At 51.7% G+C, this 24,979-nt stretch overlaps 1 protein-coding gene across 3 annotated transcripts in view; it reads left to right on the forward strand.

The window, feature by feature from the left end:
- Positions 1-11,169, forward strand: part of Cyth1 (cytohesin 1) — a 97,483-nt gene extending 86,314 nt beyond the window's left edge. For 2 of the 3 annotated variants that reach the window (XM_045158582.1, XM_045158583.1), the window contains exons 10-13: positions 529-607; positions 6,438-6,509; positions 7,016-7,170; positions 9,279-11,169. In XM_045158582.1, coding sequence (XP_045014517.1) covers positions 529-607; positions 6,438-6,509; positions 7,016-7,170; positions 9,279-9,357 — 385 coding nt within the window. In that variant the 3' untranslated portion in view covers positions 9,358-11,169. The remainder of the gene's footprint in view (positions 1-528; positions 608-6,437; positions 6,510-7,015; positions 7,171-9,278) is intronic. The other variant, XM_004655239.2, reaches the window with a different exon arrangement.
- Positions 11,170-24,979: the final 13,810 nt, after the last annotated feature.

The following is a 24,979-nucleotide window of genomic DNA, read 5'->3' on the forward strand; positions in this document are numbered from 1 at the left end:
ACTGTGAGCCGAGGGTAGAGGGCAAGCTGCGAGAATTTGATCTGTGTCCAGGGAAACAGTTTGGCTGTGAAGGGCTCAGTGCCTCACTTTGTTTGCTCCCTCCTGTCACTTCCATGGAACTGCTGAGGTGCTGCCTGTGTAGCCTAGGGAGGGGCCACACCTCCTTTCTTTGCCCATCTCTCCATGCAGGCCTTGCCTGGCTCCTCTAGCCCAAGGCACACTTGCATTTCGCATCATCACCCCGGGTTTTCACCTCGTCCCACTCCCATCTTGCTCTCTCACTTCATCTCAAGATGCCACCTGGACGCGCTTGCTCTGCTCGTACCATAGCCTTTCACTCTGTGGAAGATGCTTCTGTCTTGGCTGTGTCTTGTCACTGATGTAAATTTTGCCATGGTCTACATGTTCTCCTGACACCCTGCCCCGCCCCCTCTGCCACCTCACCAGGAAGAGAGCTTTGTGTGTGGTGCGGCCTGCGCTTGCCTGGCTGTGTCTCAGATGTCAAAGTGCATTTCTGTTTTGCTCTGCAGGTGGCAGGGTGAAGACTTGGAAGAGACGTTGGTTCATTCTGACAGACAACTGCCTTTACTACTTTGAATACACCACGGTGAGCATCTGCTTGTCCTCCAGGCGGGGTGGGCCAGTCCTCTGCTCTGGGACCGCTCTCACCAAACTCAGCCGCAGGGGTCCTTGGAGACAACTACATTTGTTCGTCCACCTCCTCGCGGGGCAGGGAAGGGCTAAGGCCAGCCTCAGCGGGAAGTGCAGTGCCTGGCAGGAAGGGGTGGCCCAGAGCCAGCACTGGTTGCATCAGCTGCGGGTGGGATGGGAGCCACAAGGCCCCGAGCAGAGGCGTGAGAACAGGACATGTGTTAGGAGCAGGTCTGTGGATGGGCCAGAAAGAATACACCTTGTCAGCTGACAAGAAAGTTTGTGGCCGTAGTGAAAACACAAGACAGTTGTGATTTGGAGGATTAGCTTTCCTGGGGTGCAGAAATGCTGTAGGGCTTGACTCAGAAGAAACACCAGTGGGAAGCTCCGTGGCGGAGGAAAGGGAGGTGAGATGAAGTGGCAAAGGGTCATTTGAGATTATTTGAAGGCTTAAGAAGTTGAAATTTCCTTGAGCCGTAGAGATCTGTTGGTTGTTATTTAGTGGCAGAAGGCTTAATAGAGCCTGTAGGAATGGAAATTACGCAGTAGAACTTTCAGAGTGAGGACAGCACGCAGTGGCACTCAGACCCCGGCAGTGACAGTTAAGCCGCACAAGTGATACGCACTCCTGTGTGAGCGCAGTGGTGATGGCCTCATGCTGGATTTGGGTCTAGAAGTGGTTCAAGGCAGCAGAATGGACAGTGGCTTTTGTCAGGTCTTCACTAAGTAAAAGTCACGGATCCCATTGAGAGTTGAAGGGCTGAAGTCTCTTCTGTAATAACTAAAACAGGAGGACACCACAAGCATCAGCCTGGGCTGCAGAGTGGCACTTGGCACCCGCCCCAGATAACCTGGCCTCAGTTAGGATGCAGCCCATGCTTTTGTGTTTTGGGAAGTGGGTCTCTATACATTTGGTGCTCTGTGTGTCACTGGATGTCATATGAATGAGACCCTCCCATAGGGAGTGAGATACAAAATGGTTTCAGGTGGATTCGCAATTGCTCAGGCTGGCACTGCGCTATGGACTATTGTCAGTAACCTGTTCCCAGGGTGCTCTGACTAGGCACAAGGGCTGTGGCGGCCATACACATGCTACTGAAATTCTGCAGCTGGCTCTTCTATTCTGTATGTAAAATCTTTTCCAATACTAGAGTGATACTTCAGGTGTATAAAATAATAAAGAGATGCTTCCCATCTCACCCCAAGGCACATTGTGAACAAGAGCCTTGGTAAATTATTTTCTGCTTCATTCACCCTTCCAGCCCTTATTCTGCCTTTATCCTTGAAGCTGTTCTCAGGGTCTCTGGGTGGACATGGAGTGTGTGGGTATCTGGGTGATGTGCTCTTGGCCCTGGACTGACCTGTGTAGAGGAGGCGAGGAGCTTTGGCCCACCATGCTGCTGTGGTGTCATCCCCGCCACTCAGCTGAACGGGTCTGCTGCAGCAGCGAGGAGAGCCAAACAGGAGAGAGTTCACCAGAGTCAGCGTGGTGGGCCGAAACTTCCACACAGAACTCCTGGCAACAAGCGAGAACGAGCGAGCGAGCAGGACCCTTGTGAAATAAGTGGGAGGAAATAGCATCCAGACCAGGAAAGGCTCCGCTGTCCTTACTCTGGCCGAGAGAAGAAAGCAGCAGCCAGAGGAGCAGAGTCCCTGCCACAGCCTAGGCCCAGTCTGTGCCCGCACCTTAGGGCAACCCAGTCAGAGCTGTTGCTCTGCCTTTGATCACGACCTAGGACTATCTACCAGGGTAGAAATGGGTGATTCGTGGGGAAGTGGATGGACAGGACTCACTCCCATGTTGGAGGCCAAGGCACAGGATGTATTCAGGAAACTGCTTGCCGAGGGCCTACTAGGAGCTGATAGGTGGAACAGCTGTGCCCTCCTTGGACACCATTGTCCCAGAGGACAGAGAATTCAGGGAGTATCTCAGTTTCTCCATAGAAAGTGCTAGATTGTAAAGCACCTGGCCTTCCTCCCCAGGCCAGCGTGAGTGAGGAAGCAGGAAGACAGAATGAGAGAGACTTGGAGGAGAAAGTCCAGAGTATTTGAAGGCAACCGCAGTCGTGGGAGGAAGGGCGGCACAGAACGCCAGCCCGAAAGACCGCCAGAGCGGCACGTTCCTGACGTTGCTGAACAGTTGTAGAGTTCTGGCTCTTTCTTTGGCAAGCCCATGGGACACAGTATGTGAAGAGGCACTTACTGTCCTGGAGGGAAGGCCGAGAGCAGGAGACCATCCCAGCATGATTGGTGTGTCAATCAAAGGTTTGATGAGAGGAGAAACAAAAACACACATATGTCTGAGACTCAGAAGAGCACCCGAGGGCTCAGGACCCTGTGGAGAAGTGCAGCAAAGCCCTTGGCCTCTAGCTAGAAAAGCACACCATCTTGGCAGCCCTTGCTCTGAGGTTAGTGGATCAAGCTCTGCACAGTTCTGAAGGGCAGGTGACCCAGGGCCTTTGTGAAGTGAGGCCCAGCTAGTGGCAGTGTCACATGAAGAAAACGTGAGGTGCGCACTCTGGACTCTTGAAGCAGCTTTCTCAGCAGTAAAAGCCCCAAATACAGTGACCAACAGAAAGGTCTCAGGAAGGAGAAGAGACTAGCAGTGAGCGCTGAACTCACTCACTCACATGTGGAACTGAGACCAGCTCCGCAGGCCAAGGGCATTAGCGTGTAGAGCTGACGCCAGAGTGCACCAGGTGCAGAACGATCCAGCCACATGGAAATGGAGAACCTGAACTAAGGCCTGCCGATCACAGCCCAGTGGAGCTGCACCACGAGCTGAGGCTGGAACGTATTTCACATGCCCAAGTGTGGAGATCATGCGCATGCTGAAAGAGAAGGGACATGCACACATGAAGCTGCTAGTACTAAAGTGTGCTTGGATGTGGAGCCCACTGAAGTATTTGGAGTAGAAAACTGACACGGAAATGTACCCGGAATGAGGATGTGATATTGAAGTCTGCTGAAATATGGGTGGGCTCAGGTCCCTGCAGTGCTGACGCTCAGCCACTGGGGATTGGGCCCGCAGGTTAGACTGATGGTTAGCTAAGCACTGTAGAAGTGAAGTCAACAAATCAATCAGTAGGAAGAAAGGTATGAAGAATGTGGAGTACATTCTTGTCTTTCAAAACAAGGGATAAAGGACATGGAACACAGTGCTTTCCAAAGAGGAATAACCAAGACTCTTAAGGTTTTTCATAGGCTTTTTGTTTGCTTGGTTTTCTAGCCCAGGCTGGCCTCAGACTCACAGCCATCCTTTTACCACTGTCTCGCAAGTGCTGGGAGTAAAGGCATGTGCCACCATGCCCAGGCCCATAGGCTATTTTTAAATTTGAATGAGGTTATTTAAAAAAATATTTTATTAAAAAATTTTAAATATTTTTTAATTAAAAACTTCCATGATTGTAAACACTATCCCATGGTATTGTTCCTCTCCCATTTTCCCCTTTGAAACTCCACTCTCCATCATATCCCCTCCCCCTCTCAATCAGTCTGTCTTTTATTTTAATGCCATGATCTTAAAAAAATTATTTTCAAGCAGGTAGAGAGAAAGAAAAGGAGAGAGTTATGGGCATGCCAGGGCCTCTTGCCACTGCAAGCGATCTCCAGATACATGTGCCACTTTGTGCACCTGGCTTTTTGTGGGTACTAAGAAACTGAATCCAGGCCAGCAGGCTTTGCAAACAAGCACCTTTAACTGCTGTCTATCCTAAATGAGGTGATTTTAAGATCTCTCATTTGTCATAGAAAGTTTTACTTTGAAGTTTCTGCCTCAGTATTTTCCCTTATGAAACTCTGTATAATTAAAGTAGGCTATCTTTTTATGAAAATACCATGTGAAATAGCCTATTTTCACAAAACCTGTTTCTTTCTCTCCCTTTCTTCACATACATTCAATCATGTTACCTGTTGCAGTGATTGGATTTAGAATGTTTTTAAATTTTCAACAGTTTTAAGCTCCTTATAATAGGTAAATTTTATTTCTACAAAGATCATGGTAATTTCTCTTAAGAAAAATCAGACAGACCACACGTTGGCATTAGTAGAAAGCAGTCCTTAATCCTTGACAAAATAAACATTAGGCTTTTGGTTTCTCTCTCTCTCTCTCTCTTTGTTTTTATATTAGCAGGGTCTCACTCTAGCCCAGGCTGGCCTTGAACTCACAGAAATACTCCTACCTCAGCCTCCCAAGTGCTGGGACTAAAGGTGTACACCACCATACCCAACCAAAATAAAGTTTAAAGTTCCTCCAAATGAAAACATGTGTTGTAAAGGCTTACCAAATGCCCTGCTGAAACTAGGTCCACACCAAGTGTGCGTCTTCACTGAGCCTTGGTGTGGTACATCAGAACAAAGAGACAAGCACAGCCACCAGACTAACTTGGACAGAGCCACACTGTCCCTTGACGGTGAGGACGCCAGGCTTCAGAGTCCTGGAGGGCTTGTTTCTGCCCAGCCAAACTATTACTGCCCCACCAAGTACCATCTCGACAGTGCTGCCCTGTTCCATGCACCCTCCAAAGATGCTGGTGGAGGATGTGTTCTGCCAAAACAGAAGATGCTCACTACGACTGAGAAACCCATGGGATGGCTAAAGGACAGACCGAGTGGAGAGTTGTGAGCTCTGGCCACTGGACCAGAGCGGACAGGTTCCAGTGGCTGGAAGAGGGACTTTGCCAAGTAGTTGGAATTTGAAAAACACTGAGTATGAATGAGTCTGAGAAAAAGGATTTTGACAAGGTGGAGTATATGTAGTTGATTTTGGTGAAAAGTTGATGGAAGGTGAATTTTTGAGTCCCAGGACAGAAGCTTTTCTGGAAAAAAGTAAAACACACAGCACAGGAGCACAGTGGTGCTGGCAGAAGCCCTGAAAGGCTCTGGGAACAGGCAAGTGGACCTCTGTCCTCTTCTCTACCTAGCCTGGAAGGCTGGAGCCTTGGAGCAGCCGCCCAAGCATAATGTCCTGGATGTGCGATTCAGAGTAAATAGCAGCAAACTGATCAGCTTGAGTCGTCACAGCTGCTGCCAGGGGATGGGAGGTGACTGGAGGACTGCTGTGCTTTGACAGAACTTGGAGCTCCAGACCTGGCTGGCCCCTGACGCTCTGTGCATGTGTGCTCTGACCCAGCATGAAGCCCGTGATGGGCTGCAGCAGAGCTTAGGGACCGTAGGGATAAGGGCCTTGGCTTGCCAGTGCCCATGAGGCCTGGTTGGCATGGAGGTGGATTTGGAGCTCTGTTCTGGACCTGAGCTCAGGCCCCTCTGTAGATACAGGTGGAGCAGTAGGAAAGGCTGTCATCCTGTCTCAGATTCTAGTCTGGGGTGGGCAGGATGTAGTTTCAAACATAGCTGGTGGTCCGTGTGTCAGACATGGGGCAGGGTGTCTGGGCTGAAGCTAGGAAAGGCTCCTAGGAATTGCTGGCAAAAAAAAAAAAAAAAAAATCCAGGCTGGGAAGGCAAGGAGGAGAGCCAGAACAGGAAGTGACGAGAAAGAAAATCCTTCTGGAGGACAGGATTGAGGCATTCCTGCCTGAGGCCTGCAGGTCATTGCCAGGCACACTTGGATGGCACCTGTTGGCCCTTTACCTGCAAAGGGCTTTGGGTCACAGTGCTTACCAGTCACTCCTGATCCCGGTCCTGTAGCAGAACCCAGGGTGGGCCTGAAGCATACTTGGGAGCTCTGTGCCCACAAGAGGGAGGAGAGTCAGGATGGGCTTTGAGGGAGGAATGAATGGGGACATGTCCCTGCTGAGTGTGATGTCCTGCTGCTGCGCCTGTTCCAGGACAAGGAGCCCCGAGGGATCATCCCTCTGGAGAACCTGAGCATCCGGGAGGTGGAGGACTCTAAAAAGCCGGTGAGAGCTCCTGTTGAGGTTCTTGGCCCTGAGGGGTGGGTACACCCATGCTTTCACAAGCATGGAAACCCGAGCATGCCTTCTGGTCAGCCTAGTGTTGGATTTATCCTTAGTGTTCAACCCAAAGATGAGACCAGTAACCTCCTACAGTCTGTCCATCTGCTTCAGTGCTGCCTACTAGCCACACACGAGCTCTAGAAATGAGCCCTCCTGATGGGTCAGCACTGGGCACCCACGGCCAGGCTGCTACTGTGGTGGTCTTGGGACCATAGCACTGGGTGGTCTTAGCACAGCCCTCAGCCCTGCGCCTGCTCCTGCCTGTCAGAAGTGGAGCTGACAACAGACAGGTGACATCCTGCAGCCTTCCATCCCGAGCCTCGCTTTTCCCTGGGGAACATTTATCCCACCTGCAGTTTTGGGAGGTTAGAATAGAGTCTTATGGGAAATATTTTCCTCGGTCAGCAGCTTCCTAAAATCTATGCAACACTTTCTTATTTTTGTCTCAGAACTGCTTTGAGCTATATATTCCTGACAATAAAGACCAAGTGATCAAGGCCTGTAAGACAGAGGCCGACGGGCGCGTGGTGGAAGGGAACCACACGGTGTACCGGATCTCGGCCCCCACACCTGAGGAGAAGGAGGAGTGGATCAAGTGTATCAAGTAAGAGCACCGGAGGCTCCCTGCAGACAGGCGCCTGCCCCGCCCGTCCGGTCCTTCAGCTGCTGGAAGGGTCTTCAGCAAGTCCCCAGCCTGCTTCCAGTAGGGCCTTTGGGTTCTTGCCTGTCACAGTGTAATGGGCCAGTCTGCACTTGCCGACCCAGAGCAGGGACAGTGCCCTCTGCCCACCTCTTCTGGCGTCACTCGGAGGGGACAGTCCCCATGCTTTATAACTCACTCGTCCCAAGAGTCAGTCATAGGTAAGAAGACTAGGGCACATTGGAGTTGCAGAAGGTGACCACAGGAGTGACGCACCAGAGAGTGGGTGTGGAGGCCTTGTCAGGGTCACGTTGCCAACGCAGGTCCCGTAGTGCGAGGCCTGTTACAAGGACAGAGATGTGGCATGTGTCTGGAAATGGGCTCCTCCTGTCCAGGAAGGCTGCTGTGAGCACCTCACTTCCCTCCCCTGGATATTAAGTGAATGGCTAGAGATGGCAAGTGTGATGAGGAGGAGGAGCTGACAGTTCATTCCTAGAGGCTGACCGTTAGGAAGCTGCTGACCGTCCTGCCACACAGAGACAGGAACTAGAGGCAGGGTGCCTGGATCAGGTCACACAGAGTCCGTGCTCTTCTCTGAGGGGGACTGAAATGCCATGGCTCCTGGACTAGATACCTTCCCTAAGGGTAGCCTTTGTGGCCAGAGCAGCTGTGTGCTGAGCATGGCAACACACCCAGTATATTCAGTCAGGGTCCTCTGGACACTGGCCCTGTGGCTGGGGAAGATCAGGAAGTAGATGCCACCTGCATGTCCTGTGCCCTTTTCATATATATTTAACTCAGTAAGTTTTGAGGAGTGTTTTGTTTGTTGGGTGTGGTTTAACATTAGCCTTGTAGCCTTGGTCTCTTAGACAATAGTCTGTCATCACAGCACTCTGTGCCAAGAGACCTGACCCCCACTTTCTTGCACTCCCCTTGTGTGCGCCACGTGCCTGGGCAGCCTCTGGTTGGCCGTGCTGACTGGTGTTCTTCTGAGTGACCACAGACAGCACTGCTCCACCACTAGAGTGTGACTGGACAGTCTCCTTCCCCTCACTCTTCTTCCAAAAATGTCTTGACCACTTTCGTATATGTTGGTTCATATACATTTGTGCTTGTGTCGTCAGAGAAATGAAGTGCTCTTTAGAATCCCACTCGGGTCCGCGGTCCCAAGGCCTCCTGTGGGGCTGCTGAGCACCTCTGTCAGCCAAGTGGGCTCAGCCTCCCAGGATGCGTGGACCCCTAGGCACCTGCAGCTGCACCTCTGCCACTGCACATCTGGCAGATTGACCCAGAGACAGTGCTCCCACCCCACAGCTGAGAACAGAGGCACAGCAAGGCCAAAACCACACAGTGGCTTGCTGGTCTTCAGCTGAGGACGCTGCTCTTGCAACAGCATGGTGAGGAGCGCCACGTGAGCCTTAATGCTTCTCCCTGTGGACCCGGCAGAGATGCAGTGCATGAAGAGGAGAAGTTGGGTGTGGCTGCTTCGTTTTGTTAAGGTTTTGTAGAAAGCCAAGCAGGACATGGCTTTCTCCCGGTGTCCATCATCCCTAGGGCTTCCTGATGGCCTGTGTAGGCTCAAAGTGGCTCTACGCGCAGCCGCTGCAGTGTTGGTTCAGCAGAGCCCAGCAGCGGCACCCAGCATCATGGAGCTGCTGTGTACACGGGCACCTGGATGTCTCCGCACAGTCCATGCCAGCCTGTTGAACACCATGTGTGGGTGCTGTGTGCTGTGTTGGTTATGTGGTACTCATGGCTACAAAGGACAGTCGGATGTTAGGCAACTGAAGCCTGCTCTGGGGTTTTCTCTTCAGAATTGGGCTACAGCTATGAGACCATCTGATGATTCACTTCCCAAATGGCGAGTGATGATTAGTTTGAAACAATCCCAAACCCTCCTATGTTATCTTGTCACATGCCCCTGTGTGTCTCTTAGAATGTCACCGTAAGCCACTATGCGTACACTGCCTTGGCCTTTGACAGTGGGCAGTACAGGGCTTCTGGGTCAGCCCAGGTCTGCGTCTCTGATCCCATCCCTCACAGCTCTGTTTTCTCTCCTTCCCGTGCTCCAGAGCAGCCATCAGCAGGGACCCCTTCTATGAGATGCTCGCAGCACGGAAAAAGAAGGTCTCCTCCACAAAGAGACACTGAGGGTGCGCCCGGCACATCCCGCTGGAAGCTGCAGCCCTTCTCCCACCTCCACCAGGGGTGCCATGGAGCGGAGCGAACGGAGAGCCCTTCCACCAGACCAGGCTCCTTCCTAGAGACTAGCTTCAGCTGTCGCAGTTTTCTTGGGGAGAAGGGTGTGCAGTGATGGCTGGGGATGGGGATGCCACCTGCCACCTGGGGCTCTCGAGCCCCCCTTGCGACGGAGCTCCTCACAGCAAAGCAGCCACGCAGCCACACTCCTTGGCTTGGCAAGGCTGTGGCACCATGAGGAGTCGGCTGCTTACCTCACAGTGTTTCCCAGCCAGGGCTTGTCGTCCTGCTCCATAGATCGCTGTGAGGATGTGTTACAACACACGGAGGAGAAAGGTGGAAAGGAAAAGAAGCCACGTATATAAAGATTTATTTTTGTTTTTTAAGAAGTGAACATAGCACTGCTCCCTGCCCTGCCCTGCCCTGCCCTATGTGGGATGCTTCCCTTGGAGAGGCTCTGGGGCTGCTGGTGCCCTATGAGCTGCTGCCCATGGCCTGTGTGGGCAAGAGGAGCAAGCTGGGCAGTGGGCAGGGTGTAGCAGATGCAGGGAGCCCTCTAGGGCAGGCAGTGGGTGGGCAGTGCGGGCAGCTCCCACTCAGCCTCCATGGCTGCAGGACCAGGCGAGGCTTGAACTGACTGGATACCTCTCTACCTGGCGTGCAGAACATGGGCCCACGGGGCTTTAAAGTAGAAAGTCAGCATTTTCCTTGAGCTAAATACCTAATAACCAAAACTGTGAGGAGGCCATCCCAACGGGTCCCAGGATGACCTAACTGTTCATATCTGGTTTTTCTTTCCCTCCCCTAGAGCCCACTCCTCGTTCTAGAGGAAGGGGTAGCTTTATCTGACCCCCCTGGGGCTTCAGCCTTTTCTGTCTCAAAAGCAGACCTGGCTGGACTATTCTGGTGCACTCTGTGGTGGCCTCCAGGGAGCAGGGGTCTTGCTCAGCAGGGTGCAGTGAGTCAGCTAGGGTGAGGTGGCCTCCACCTCCCGCCCCTGTGACATGGCATGCCACCGACCTGTGTGAGTCGGCCCTGGCTCCTGACTCGCGCTGTGAAGGGAGCCGCGAAGCAGCCCTCTCCTGCCGTTCTCTCAGGGACTCTCAAGGCAGCTCCTGCTCTTCCGCCAGGGCCAGCATGCCAGTCCAGGCAGAGCAGGTGGCAGGTGACGTCTTGGCACGCCCCCTCCATGTGGCCAGGGCCTTAGTGGCAGAACACTGCCTCCAGGCAGGTGGAGGAGCCATGGGTCCCCTTTGGGCTGGGTTATCTGGACCCCTCTGATCCCAGAAGGTGATGGGCATCTCTGGAAATAGCTTTGAGAGGCGCGGAGCCTCCCACGGTGGCCTCAGGCACTTTGTGCTGGAGCTTGTGAAGTACTGGTGACAGAGCAGGTCCACGCTGGAAACGAGCTTCCTGGCAGAGCCAGGCAGCGCTTGCCTGGGTCTGTGTGGTCAGGCTGGCACTGGAGCCTACAGAAGACCACCCCATACTGGTTCTTACAGATGTTTCCTGCACAGACGGGCACCTGGGTCAGTATTAGTCTGTTTATCAGAGGTGTAAATAATCCATGTATAGTTTTTCTCCTTTTAGATTATTTTGTATTTGTTTAAAAAAAAGATTTGTCAAAATATAAAGAAATGGTTGAAAGTTGTCGACAGGGTTTTTAAAAAAATTATAATTATTATTCCAATTATTTCTGTTTGTTTTTGCCTTGTAAACTAGCATCCAGGAGCTGCAGCAAATAAACTCCAAATCCGCCCCGTTGCCTTTGTTGTGTGTGTGGCCGCGGCTGCCGCCCCTCTGCAGGCCTGCCCGCTGCTGCCTGTGTGCTCCCGTGGGAGTGAGGGCCAGCCCTGTCCTCAGTGTGGTCCTGACTTGAATTAGAAAGGGGAGGGTCCGTCTTCTACGGGCGCAGCATAGCAAGACAGTTGCCTTAAGTTTTGCCCTCCCGTTGGGGGAAGCAGCATCTGAAAGGCCCAACATAGCACCCGTGGGCGGTGGCATTTCAGTCTCAGATGTACCTGCATAGGGAGGGAGGGAACAAACGTGGAGATGGCTGAGAGGCAGAACTCCTAGCAGGAGCCACCCAGTGGCATGGCAGAGCAGGACCAGGCCCCTCTTTCTTGGGCCTCTGCTCCCATCATTCCCTAGGTAACCTCCACCTTGAGAAGAGACCACGTTCACTGGGCAGAACAGCTGCTTTCCTGCTCAGACCAGGCTTCCCTGCGTCCTTTGTTGTCTGCGTGAGGTGCCCCCCTCTTGCTCCCTCATCCCTCGCTGTCAAGGATCCATGTCTGCACATGGTCTCCATCTCTGGCATTGTTCCCTCACACTACAGAAATGTCCAGTCTTCTTCTAGAGACCTCCTCCCACCCCAAGCTCTGGACCATGTGAAAGTGTCCACTGACCATGTGTCTGTCGCAGGTCCTCTTCAGTCAAGCAGGCAGAACAGGAAACGAGCCATCCAGTGGGAGAGGTGGAAGAAGACCCAAGACATCCACAAAACCACTCTTAGACACAATAAACAGATTCAGAATGTAAGATTACCATGTAAAACCTCAGCTGGTTTCAATGGGTTATTGGTGAGCAGCCTGAGAAAGAAATGAAGACAGCAATTCCATTTACAGTAGCACCAGAAAGAATAGGGTATGTAGGAATACGTCTTTTTTTTTTTTTTATTTTTCTCAGTCTTATTTTATTTCAATTCTTTAAGTAAAGCAGACATAATCTTGGGCTTGGGGTTTGTGCTTAAACCCCCAAAGTAGGTCTTATTTCAACAATAGGTCCCAAGCAACCGTGAATGGACAGTGGCCACAAAGATGAATACAGTCATAAATTCAATGACATATCATGCCCAGAAGAGACAATCATATATTTCATTGGTAAGAATCTAGTTACTTAGGTCTAACCCGCATTGAAAGGGGGCCAAAAAAAAAGATATCAAAATAGAGAAAGGACTAGTTAGAAAGAAGGAGAAATTCAGTGACAAGGGAAGGAGAAGAAAAAAAAAAAGTACTAGAAAGGAATAATTATCTATCTATCTATCTATATGAAGGAATACGTCTTTTATTAGAGGGAAAGAGAGAAAAAATGGGCATGTCAGGTCCTCCAGCCACTGCAAATGAACACCAGATGCATGTGCTATTTTGTTCATCTGGCTTTACGTGGGTACTGGGGAGTCGAACCTGGGTCCTTAGGCTTTGTAGGCAAGTGCCTTAGCCGCTAAGTCATCTCTCCAGCCTACAGTTTTAAGACTCAGTGGTGGCAAAGAGTAACAGGCATGACAAACCAATGGGACATTGTTAGAATGCAGAAAGACTTGGGTGCAATTGGTTTTAGATGATGCTAAGTTTGGTGGAGGAAAGAACTGTCTTTTCAACGGTCCTGGCTGAGTGTCTAGGGCAAAAGAATGAACATGATTTTGGCACAGTCAGAGATTGTTAGATGTGACTTCTGAACATGCAAAGGAACGTGGACTCAGTCTCTTCCCCTGCCCACTTTCACCTGGATCCCTTCTGGTGCCAGGTGGAGGGGTGGCCCACACACACACCAATTCCGAACATATGTACCACTTTGTGCATCTGGCTTTATGTGGGTAATAGGGGATTGAACCCAGGTCATCAGACTTTGCAAGCGAGTGCCTTTAACCAGTGAGCCACGTCTCTAGCCCTAGTTTTGGCTTTTCATCATTGTTCCTGGCTTGTAAATTCTTCCCTGCCTTGTCTGATGGGAAATCTAAGACTCTCCTCCCTCCAGAGGGCTCTGCACCACACTGGTGGGAGAAACGCCGTAGTAGCCCAGAACCCGGACAGGCAGGCCCTGCTGGGTCTCCCCACAGTTACTCGCATTAACTATGCAGTGAAGATCACGACCCTGACGACAGGGTTGGAGCCGAGCTTCCAGAGCAGAGACGGGGCCCATGCACCCCTCCCTAATGCCTCACACCTCATCTGTGTCATGTGCAACATCCTAATGACAAAATGGCTAACGTGTTTCCCGAGTTCCGTGAGCTGCTCAGGAGCAGGGCATGGCATCCTGAACTTACAGCCGGTTGCTCAGAAGCAAAGACAAATTGTGCATTTGACTCCTTCCAGACAAACTTTTGTCTTCAAAGGGAATAGATGTGGGTGAGCATCTAATACTTGGGGTGAAGAGATGGGGGTCTCAAGGCATTTAAGGCCTTGGCTGTGAGTGAGGAGTGGGTTTTACCCCTGCTTGCTTTGCCCTGGTATTATGGGCTAAATATGAAGTTTTCCTCAAAAGAATGCATGTGTCAGGAGGCTTCATCTCTAGCCGATGGCACCATTCCAGGGGGTTCTAGGGACTCTGGGAAGTGAGGTCTAGCTGGAGGAAGTGGGACACTGGGGGCACGTCCTTGGGCCCTGTGTCTTGGCCCAGACCCCTCTTTCTCTGCTTCCTGCCCTCCACAGTGGAACACTGCCCGCCACATGCTTCCACCAGCGTGATGCTCCGCCCCACACGGTCCTGGAGCCGACAGAGCCCAAGAGTGCGGACCCAAACCTTGAAGCCATGAGCCATTTATGGTTAATCCCTTCCCTTAGGTTTTCCAGATATTTGGGGCCAGCTGTGGACAGCCAGCAGACTAGTTAGCTCTGTTCTCAGCAAACAAGCCACTGCCGGGGGACTCTCTGCAGGGAAGGCAGCATAAAGACCTCAGGCCGAGGTAGTCACACACTGCAGGTGCCGTGCACCGGGTTGGGACATGTCCTGACAGACGGGAAACAGCATGGACCAGAACAGTTTCGGCGAGGACCTGCATTATCTCCTCTAATCCAGGCCTCTGCACACCTCGCTGTGACATTTTATGGAGTTTACATACCTCCTCTCCGGTCAGCTCTCTGTACGTATTCAGCTGTCATTTTCCATGGTGACTCCAGTTCTTGCTGCTCTTGTGACCAATGTAACATCGGTGGCTATTATGCAGCACATCCTCATTTCTTTGTGATCCAAGGCGGGGTACTGTTACAGTTTACTGAGCTCCTACATCCAGGGTCTTTACTTAACCTTCAGCTCCTCACATGCCAATCTGTCAGTGTCCCCAGCTGAGTCACTGGAGCTGTTAGGGTCTGAGCGTGGACCTCCACAGCCCAAACAAGCTAGGGCCAGCTTCCCATCCTGAATAAGCCTAGCGAAGAGCAGAGAGGTGTGAAGTATGGGCACTTTGGAAGAGGAATAAATAAAAAAGAGATCGGGTGACCCTCCCCTCACCAGTCCACCTTTGTGGTCCTGACATGAGGTTCAGGTTTAAAGGGAGGGCAAGAGGTGTGCATGGAGAGCTGAGCAGGGCTGGCCGGCCTGTGCTCCAGCCCATCGTCTGGACTCTTGTAAAGTGCTGCAGTAAGTTGTTAGAACCGGGTGAATCTCTTCCTGGGAGACAAGTTCTTCCTTTGGCTAGTACCAGGTTTTGGCCTTTCCCGGCCCCCAGCATGAGACTCCTGGGGAAATTCCACTTCCGGGGTGCTTTGTTTCAGTAACTTGATAGCGGACGGGAGGGGCGCACGGATCAATCTTTAGAATATCTTCCCTCTTGCCAGGACAGTTACTCTGGGTTGGGGGGGGGGGAGGGTAGAGGCTAGAATGAGGCTGAAGATGGGCCTGTGTGTGGTCAGGTTCAAATCCAAGTGTTGACATCAAAGGGAGTCTGTTCCCTTTGTCCAGACTTGCAGGGCATGCCAGGTGGCCAAGCTCCCTCGGGTCTGCCTGTTGCCAGGGTTGGTGGACTGCATTTTGCTCAGTTGGTGGATTGCGTTTTGTTCAGTGGGTGGACTGCATTTTGCTTTTGCTTTTCCTGCCAGGTGGTGTAGGGGGCTTCTCACCATTCCCAAGGGGAACTTCAGGTGAGTCCCTTTATTAGAGCAAGTATGTTTTTCCAACTGTCCCCCCAAAACCAGCATGTGCTGTATGTGAGTAGGTGTCCCTCATGCACTTGTGAGACATCCGGCTTCACTGCGCATCCCGCTTGCTCTCCTGTGGCCTTCCCAACTCCGGAATGAGTGCAGAGGGCGTGGTATTTCCTACACCCTGTGACACTGGCATCCTTGGCAATTACTTTCTTTCCTTCTTTTTTCTTTCTTTCCAAGCAGAGATAGGACAGAGGCAGAGAGAATGGGTGTACCGTGCCCTCCGGCCACTGCAGACGAACTTCCGATGCATGTGCCACTTTGCACATCTGGCTTTACATGGGTCCTGGGGAATTGCACCTGTGTCATTAGTTTGTAGGCAAGAGCCTCAACCACTGAGCCATCTCTCCAGTCCCAGCACACCTTTTGTGTTTTGGGCCACACCACCCTTCCTGTCCATCCACAGCACCCTCTCCAGCTCACCTCTTTGAGCTTCTGAGCACCCCCCCCCTCAGCCTTCTTAGCCCCCATCTCATCTCTACCTCCTGGTCTGGCTCAGAGACCTCCCTCCTGCTGTTCCCTGTTTCTCCATGGCTGGTCCTCACACCATGCTCCTAATTGCAGGTGCTGCTGCTGGCTGAGTGTCATGGAATATGGGGAATAACTCCGCAGCAGTGTCTGCCCAGGTGGCATCTGTGGGAGTGTTTCTCATCTAAGGGCCTGTGAGCGAGGGTTATGGGTAAAAACCGGAAGAGCTCAAGAGCTGAGGGAGCGGGGACTAGGGAGATGGCTCAGTGGTTAAAGGTGCTTCCTTGCAAAGCCTGCCAGCGAGGGTTCAATTCCCTGCTCATGCATGTAAAGCCAGATTCAAGTGGTATAAGTATCTGGCATTCTCAGCAGCAAAAGACACTGGTGTGTGCACGTGCTTGTGCATGCACACACGTGTACAGATAAATGGATCACAGTTAACAGAGAGGAGGGGCCCGGGCAGACTGCAGGTCAGCTTCAGGCCGGGCTCTGCCTCAGGCCAGGCTAAAGGCTTTCCTTCTGGAAGCTCTTCAAGGTGGGCGATCTGTTACTGCTTGTGGACTCAGCTGCTGGCAGCTCAGTGGCTGGGTCAAGGCCTCGCGCAGGCAGGCAGCAGTTCCTGGGCCGTGTGCTCGATTGCCCTGCTTCTGGGTCAAATAGGAGGCTCTGTGCAAGCCCTCTCTTCTTGGAAGTGGGGTGCCAGCCATGCCTGTGAAGCAACTGGAGGGGCTTTTCTGAAAATACCTTGAGATAACAGATAATGTGGTATGACTTGTATGAAGGGAATTGTGCAACAGGGTGCATGGCCTTCTGTGGCCATGTTGCTCAACACAGTGACGTGTTTTAGCAATATATTCCCTTTCAGGGCCAGGTAACACTCCATGGTCCTGGGCCTTCAGGGAGTCCTTCTGAGAGCCACGCAGGACACGGGCACAGCACCGTGTCCTCCAGAGCACCCGTGGGCACGCTGAGCCCCCAGAGGCTACGCTGGGAGCGGCTCTGTCTCAGAGCCCTGTCGCTTGAAGAAGGAGCCGTTTCCTTGGGGGCTGTGGGCTGATGTACCTGGGAGAGCATTAGGACTGTGGGACCTAAGATCTCCCCCCTCCCGTCGTCTCCTCAGCTCTCATTGCTGCTGCCGTGACCCCGTGACAACAGTGGCAGTGGTGGCTTGCAGACAGATGCAGGCCACGGTGTATTCTCAAATCTCGGGAGGCCAAGAACCTAGGATCCGTTCTCCAAGCCCTTTGAAAGTAAGAAACAGGCCCTGGCGTGCTCATTCTCTCTCTCTTCCTCCCTCTTTCTCCATCAAATAAATAAATAAAAATAAAATATTTAAAAAAGAAAATAGGAAACTGGACTGTGCTGTAGCACTGTATTCCCCAAACCTACTATGTTAGGGAATTAAAGAGCGGCCCAAGAAACTGAGGCAGGGCCTGAGGCGGGGAAGGAGGTCAACGAACCCTAAGAGGCAGAGGGCCAGGGCATGGTTCCAGCAAGGGCTGGCGGTGCGTGAGACTGCATGTTTGTGTCAAGACCTGTTCATGGCTGTGTCACCTGCCCTCCTGCCCAGAAAAGCCAGAGGGAACAGAACTTTGTCCCTCACACTGAATCCCTCTGATTAGCCAGTGGCCAGTAGATAATGGCTGATCAGTGTTCATGAAATGGATGGATGGTGAGAGGCCAGAGGATGAAGGTCTGACCCAGAACCATATCCAAAGCCTTGTGGAGCAGGGCCGCGAGAACACCTTGTCCACAGGCAGAGAGTCAGGGAGGTAAAGGGCACGTGACTACTTTGCAATGCTTTGGATCCTGCCACTGTCTGCAGCGACCCCAGGACTCAAAGCAGATGATGTGCTTGTATCCCACCAGCCACCTCCTTGAGACATCTCACAGTGCTCCCTCACAATGGAGCAGCCCCCCCAGGCTCCTCAAGGGGGCCATACCGCACCTCTCCAGCTCGATTTCCTCGTAGTTGCCTCATTTCATCGCCTCCCATGCCTCAGTCACGGGACCGTAGCAGTTCAAGGATTTCAGACCTCTACCCTTTCCTCAGCCTGGGATTCGCTCCCAGTCCAAGGGCGCTTATTCATTTTGTCACCAGACACCATCCCACCATGTGCCCGCTGGTCCCGTGGTTGCACAGGTGAAAGATGGCCCCCGGCCCCAGGAGCTCACAGGGAACCGTCTAGTGGCCATTGCTTAAGGAGTCACAGTCTACTTGTCCCCCTCAAGAAATTCCCAGCCTAAGTTGGCTGGGCAGCAGAGAGAGGTTGGGAGAGAGACAGCTGTAGTAACACACCAGCGCCTCTCCCGAGCCTCCTCCATCGCGGTGACTCTCCAGAGTCCCCGTGGTGACATCAGTCTTCCTCAGGCACTGGTAGGAAGCTGAGCCACTGCCCCCGCGAGGCACCTGCCTTGCAGTTAGCTGCTGGAAGTCTTGTAGCACTCCTCCTCCATCTCAGTCCTGTTACCAAGGGAGACCCTAAACAATGTACTCAGTACCCCCACACTTGGCTCAGTCTCATGTCATTTGCTTCCATATTAAAAAGCAAAACAAAACAAAACCTCTTTAGTCTCCAGTGACACTTGTTCCCCTGGTTTCTAAACTGCACGCCCGTCTCATATCTACTCATTCAGGGGTGCATGTGCACGTGGTGCACTCTACCACACCCCGCAGGAAGAGCGGGGATTCCACTAAGTCCTCTCCTCCACACACGGGAGGAACCGGTCAGTGATGGCTGTGTCACATACCATACCAGCCCGTCCGTCTGTCCCCCAAGGTGCAGGCAAACACCCCAGCCCCTTAGAACATTACTTTCCGACACCCAGTATGTACACACAATCTACCCAGATGCGAGGAGTTGTCATAGGAAGTCCACGTGGTGCCCCAGGGGAGTCAGATGGTCCTTCCTGAAGGCTAAGGAGTATTTCCTGAAAGGGAAGAGTCCCTTGCTTAAAGTTCACTTCCAGGGCCGGAGAGATGGCTTAGTAGTCAAGACGCTTGCCTGCGAAGCCTAAGGACCCAGGTTTAGTTCCCCAGAACCTATGTAAGCCAGCTGCACATGGCGGCACATTTGTCTGGAATTGGTTTGCAGTGGCTAGATCCCTGACATGTCCATTGTCTTTCCCTCCTTTTCAATAATAATCAGTAAAAATAAAATAAGAATTTTTTTTAATATGTCCACTTCCCAGGGAGCTGAGCACAAACTGCAAATCGATAGCTAAGTGTGACTTGCAGACATTGGTACCCGGTACTGTGTGACCCTCCTGGGGCCTCTATCCACATCCTGTAGGGCTCGAATGCTTAGTCTGCACCTTGGAGGCAGACGGGCTGGGTTCTGGTACGTGACACTGCCAGCATCTCCTTAAGCTTGCTGAGCTGCTTTGTAATTATCCCTCAGCTCTGAGTCAGAGGCTAGGTCTGGCCTCTGCAGGCAGAGATGGCAGAACAGCCCCCTTTCCCTCCCTCGGTGTATACCTGTTTCCTGTGGCTGCTAGTACAAATTACTATGAACTTTGTGGCTTGAAAAACTACAAGCTGGGGCTATGGAGAAGGCTCAGTCAGCAGAGCTTGCCTTACAAGTATGAAGACCTAAGTTCAATGCTCAGAACTCATGTTAAAACAAACAATCAAACAAACAAACAAAAAAAACTGGTTTTCACTTGTAATTCTAGCATGAGGAGGCAGAGAGAGGCAGATCCCTATAGCTCACTGGCCAGCCAGTCTAGACTTGGTGAGCCCCAGGGCAGTGAGAGACAGTCTCAAAAAAAGTTGGACTCGGGTTGGGGAAATGGCTTAGTGGTAAAGGCACTTGCCTACAAAGCCAAAGGACCTTGGTTTGATTCTCCAGACCCACATAAGCCAGATGCACAGGGGGGCATATGCGTCTGGGGTTCATTTGCAGTGGCTGGAGACCCTGGTGCACCCATTCTCTTTTTCTCTGCCTTTTCCTCTCTCTCTCAAATAAATAAATGAATTTTTTTTTTTTTTAAAAAGATGGACTCGGCTTGGGACATGGCTCAGCTGTTAAAGGCCTTTGCTTGCAAAGTTTGCCTGCCTGGCTGGGTTCTATTCCACAGTATCCACATAAAGCCAGACACACAAAGTGGTGCCTGCATCTTGAGTTCGTGTGCAACGGCAAGTGGTCCTGGTATGCCATAGTCTCTCTTGTTTCTCAAATAAATAAAAATATTTTTAGAAAAGTCTTTCCTCAGAAAATGTGAACAGGAGCCGGGCACAGTGGCTCACGCCTTTAATCCCAGCACTCGGGAGGCAGAGGTAGGAGTATCGCTGTGAGTTCGAGGCCACCCTGAGACTCCATAGTGAATTCCAGGTCAGCCTGGACCACAGTGAATCCCTACCTCAAAAAACCAAAATAAAATAAAATGAAGAAAAGGTTTGTTTTGGCACATAGCTTCGGAGATTTCAGTCTGTGGCTGCTTGGCCCCATGGCCTCTTATGAGGCTGCACATCATAGCAGAGCGTAAAGCCCAGCGCCGCTCACCTGACTGCCAGACGCTAAGAGGGGAAGAGGAGGGGCCAGGGTCCCACTGTCATCTTTAAGGGCCCCTTGGCCCTGCACGGCGCCCTAAGGAGGCCAAAGACTACTACGTGTGTGTTCTTGTGTGGGGGTTCTGTAGGTAAGGAAACTTGGGGTGCTCTCAGACGCAGGTGTTTTGGTTTAAGTCAGCAGCCAGTGAGGAGGCAGTAGTCCAGCCATACCATCTGGAACCATGTGGCTGCAGGGTAGGTACCCATTTCTCTGGCTTGTGCCTCCACCCCAGCCGCTGTCCCCTGTGGCTGCCCACTGACCACCCTTAGGAACATCCCAGCTCCTGCCCGTGGGTGCCCTGTCCATGCCAGCCTTACTGTGCTTCATGTTTGTGGCCCAGCTCCACTCACCCACCACACCATTCGCAAGACTATCCTCAGTGCTATTAAGGCCTTTCATTTTAAGGTATTTCTCCCTTTCTCCCTCCCTTCCTAGCAGTGTGTTACTACATAGCCTCGGTTAACCGAGAACACATGACGTAGACAAGACTACTCTGGAGCTAGCTGCAATCCTCCTGCCTCTGCCTTCTGAGCGCTGGGATGACAAGGAAGCGCACCCCACCACGGCCAGTTGTCAACACGTTTTCCCTCGCAGCACGTTTCGGGAACAGGATGGAGATTTCCCATTTACCTTTCCCCATTAACAGCTTTCCCCTCCCCGCTCCCATCTCGTTTATCATTTCTAGTTTTAGACTTGAATTTCCCATGCTAGCTGTGTCTCCAAATATTTGTCTGAGGAGAGTTAATTGGTGCGAGGGCTGAATGGTGGCTCTTTTCTGCCTCCTGGACGATTTGGAGGCAGGTCTGAAACGCTCTGTTTCTGCCCGAGTCTGCGTTCTCTTCTCACAGTAGATTGAACCCAGTTGCTCTGAGCACTCCTGGCCCAGTTTCCTCATTCATGTTGCTTGGGGTTGGCTAGATCCGAAGCCAAGTACCGCGCCCAAGGCTTGAATCCACAGGCCGCTGGCGGCTCTTCTCCCAAGCTTCTGCTGAGGTGCCCCCTGGCAGAAATGGGGCAGCCTGAGGGCCAGGCAGCGACTGGGAGGTGGGGGAGGGAGGGACGCACAAGGCTGCACAGCCAGGGCAGCTGGACTGGGGAAGGGCTTGAGGCTCCTGACTTCTCTTCCTGAACATTCCAAGCTGACCACAGAGACCTGCCAGCAGGTCACTTGGGTGACCAGAGGATGCCCGTGAACACCTGTGCGTGCAGTTTTCAGTGTTTCTTACGCGGTGCTGAAGTGTTGAAGGGTCACAGGACACTCAAAGCAGATGGCTTTCTCTTGGCTAAACACCAGAAATGTCCTTGGGCCTGGAGGGGAAGATCTAGGCCATTCCACTCTGCCGGGTCAGGAATGTTGGGAGGGAGAAGCTGGCTCCTTTTTCTTATCTCTTAACATGTCACCCGAGGAGGTGGATAAGTGCCTCCATCCTTATCTCTTCCTTCCCCGAGAGAGGAGGGGATTAGCCCCTTTCCCAGAAAACCTGACCCCAGACACCTGATGACTGGACTGGACTCACTAGTCCAGCCGCCATCCTGGGGGCTCACGTGAAAGACCCCAACCTGGGGGACTTCTCATTCTCTGGGGACCTCCTTCCTCTTGCTTCATTTCTGGGCGAGAGCTCTGAACTAGTTGTTTCCTGAAGCTGTCCTCTTAGAGTCCGTCCTCCTAAAACTTTAAGCTATAATAAACCCGTTCTGAACCTGTCCTCTGGTCTGTGGATTTCAATTCTTTGAACTTATAAAACAAGAATCCAGAGGCCTCAGCACAAGTTTTGTGTGACCATGACAGTCTGGGACCCTAACTTCCTGAGATACTGTCCACCCCAGAGCTCACATAAGGCTCTCAAAGATGCCCTAAAATGTCTGTATCAATAGGACGCACAGTGACTTGAACATAAAGTACTGCTTTCAAGGAGTGGATAGCAGGAGGGGTGTCTGCTGCCCCCTGTGTTGTGCTGGCCATAGGTGACCTCATGACCCCCCCCCCCACACCAACCTTAGATCGTGCTTGCTTTTTGATTTTTAAAAAATTTTTTATATTCATTTGAGAGTGACAGGCAGACAGAGAAAGAGACAGAGAGAAAATGGGTGCATCAGGGCCTCTAGTCACTGCAAATGAACTCCAGACACATGTGCCCTCTTGTGCATCTGGCTTACGTGGGTCCTAGAGAATTAAGCCTCCAACTGGGGTCCTTAGGCTTCAGAGGCAAGTGCTTACCCACTAACCCATCTCTCCAGCCCTGCTTTTTGATTTTTAAAAAATGTTTATTTATTTATTTATAAGAGAGAGAGAAAAAAAAACATGTGCTAGGGTCTCTAGCTGGTGAAAATGAACTCCAGATGCATGCACCACTTTATGCATCTGGCTTTATGTGGGAATCAAACTCAGGTCATTAGGCTTTGCCAGCAAGCACCTTAACTGCTGAGCCATTTCTCCAGCCTTGATCTTTTTTTTTTGTTTTTAGACAGGATTTCATTATGTAGCCTTGGCTGGCCTGGAACTTACCATGTAGACCAGGCAGATCTCAAATTCACAATCCTCCTGCCTGTACTTCCCAAGTACTAGGATTATTGTAGGGATGCACCACCATACATAGCCTTAGCTTTTAAAAATGTTTTATTTATTTACTTAGAGAAAGAGGCAGAGAGAATGAGCATGCCAGGGCCTGTAGCCACTGCAAACACATTTCAGGTGCATGTGCCACCTTGTGCATCTGGCTTTACATGAGTTCTGGGGAGTCAAACCCAGGCCATCAGTCCTTGCAAGCAAGCACCTTAACCACTGAGTCATCCCCCCAGCCCTCCTGTGTTTTTTATTCTTTTTTTTAAAAATTTTTTGGTGCGTGTGTATGTGAGTGTGGGTGTACATGTGCCATAGTGCACGTACGGAGATCACAGGATAACCTCAGGCATATACACCTTCCACCTTGTTGAGATTAAGTTCACTGCTGCATTCACCAGGCTAGCTGGCCCACAAGCATCTAGGGGTTCTCCTGTCCCCTCCACCCGTTTTGCCATAGGCGTACTGGGGTGGAAGATGCCTACTGCAGGGCCCAGGTTTACGCGGGTTTGGGGACTCCAAACTCAGGTACTCCAAAATGAGCAGCAAGTACTTTATACACTGAGCCATCTTCCCAGCCTCTGAACTATTTTGAGTGGTCTTTTGCTAGTTAAGAATCTAACTTGGTTAGCCAGGTGTGGTGGCGCATGCTTTTAATCCCAGCCCTTGGGAGGCAGAGGTAGGAGGATTGCCATGAGTTAGAGGCCACCCTGAGGCTAGCTACATAGTGAATTCCAGGTCAGCCTGAGCTAGAGTGAGACCTTGCCTAAAAAAAAAAAAAAAATCTGACTTGGGCTGGAGAGATGACCCAGAGGTTAAAGGTGCTTGCTTACAAAGCCTGATGGCTTGGGCTTGATTCCCCAGTTCTCATGTAAAGCCAGACATACAAAGGGGCACATGTGTCCGGAGTTCATTTGCAGTGGCAGAAAGCCCTGGCATAGCCATTCTCTCTCTTTCCACCTTTTTGTCTCACTCAAATAAGCAATAAAGCAATCCTCCTACCTCTGCTTCCCAAGTGCTGGGATTAAAGTCATGTGCCAGCTAAAAAATAATTTTTAAAGACTCTGAATTGAAGAAATCAGATGAGAAACATCTGAATTATGGCTTGTAAAGCCAGAAGAAAATCTATACTGCTACGGCCTGAGGGTGGAGGAAACATCTACTCTTCCTGGCTCGGAAGAGCAGCCTGTGCAAGGCACATGCTAAAACACAGTGCCTTGGGTTGAGGGACAGAGGTGACCTGATCCTTGATAAGGAGACACAGTCACACGTGGGGGAAGTAAGGACTTGGTGGCCCAAGACTTTCACATCTGGGTGAACAGAACATAGGTGACAGAGGCAGGTGTCAAGAGGTGACAGCAGCTGTCAAGGACATAGTCATATCACAGCACACTATCTGAGCATCGATTCTGTGAGAAAGCCTCCTGTGGAAGGGACAAGTGGTAAGTGGGAACAACGGCGGACTCTGGGTGGATGCCCCACGGTAAGGCATTAAAGGGAGGGGTTGACAGGGCTCTGTCACAGACCTTGGGGAGGCCACCCACTCGTCACCAGGAATGGGGAGTGACCTGGCCTGGAAGTCAGGCCTACTTGGGGTAGGAGTTGACATGGGGAGAACAAACGTTACCTGAGAACTTGTGATGACAAGTGAGCGCAGGGTGGATATTGACTCGTTAGGCCCTAGATATAGATCTATAGGCCCATCCTCCTGGCACGGGCTGGGATGCTGGGTCATGGAAGCCCACACCCTCACGAAGTCTTTCATTCCGAACGGATCCAAGTGCACCCAGCTCCAGTACCTAGTGTAAGTACCGGTCAGCGCCGTGGGCCAGGGCTGTGCCAGATGTGCGTTACTCTGTTTGTTTCGGTTGTGACAAGCTGTCATCTGTAGTCCAGGCTGCCTCCAGACTCACAGTTCTCTAACCGCTTCAGCCTCCCAAGTGCTGGGATCACGGGCCCGGGCCACCATGCCCAGCTTGCATCATTCCTATGCTTTAACATGGCACAGTGGAGAAATTTGCCTTGTAGCCTACAGTGTGAGTGTTGACTTGGTGATCTCTCTTCCTTCACAG

Source organism: Jaculus jaculus, chromosome 9, assembly GCF_020740685.1.
Source record: "Jaculus jaculus isolate mJacJac1 chromosome 9, mJacJac1.mat.Y.cur, whole genome shotgun sequence".
Lineage (NCBI taxonomy): Eukaryota > Metazoa > Chordata > Mammalia > Rodentia > Dipodidae > Jaculus > Jaculus jaculus.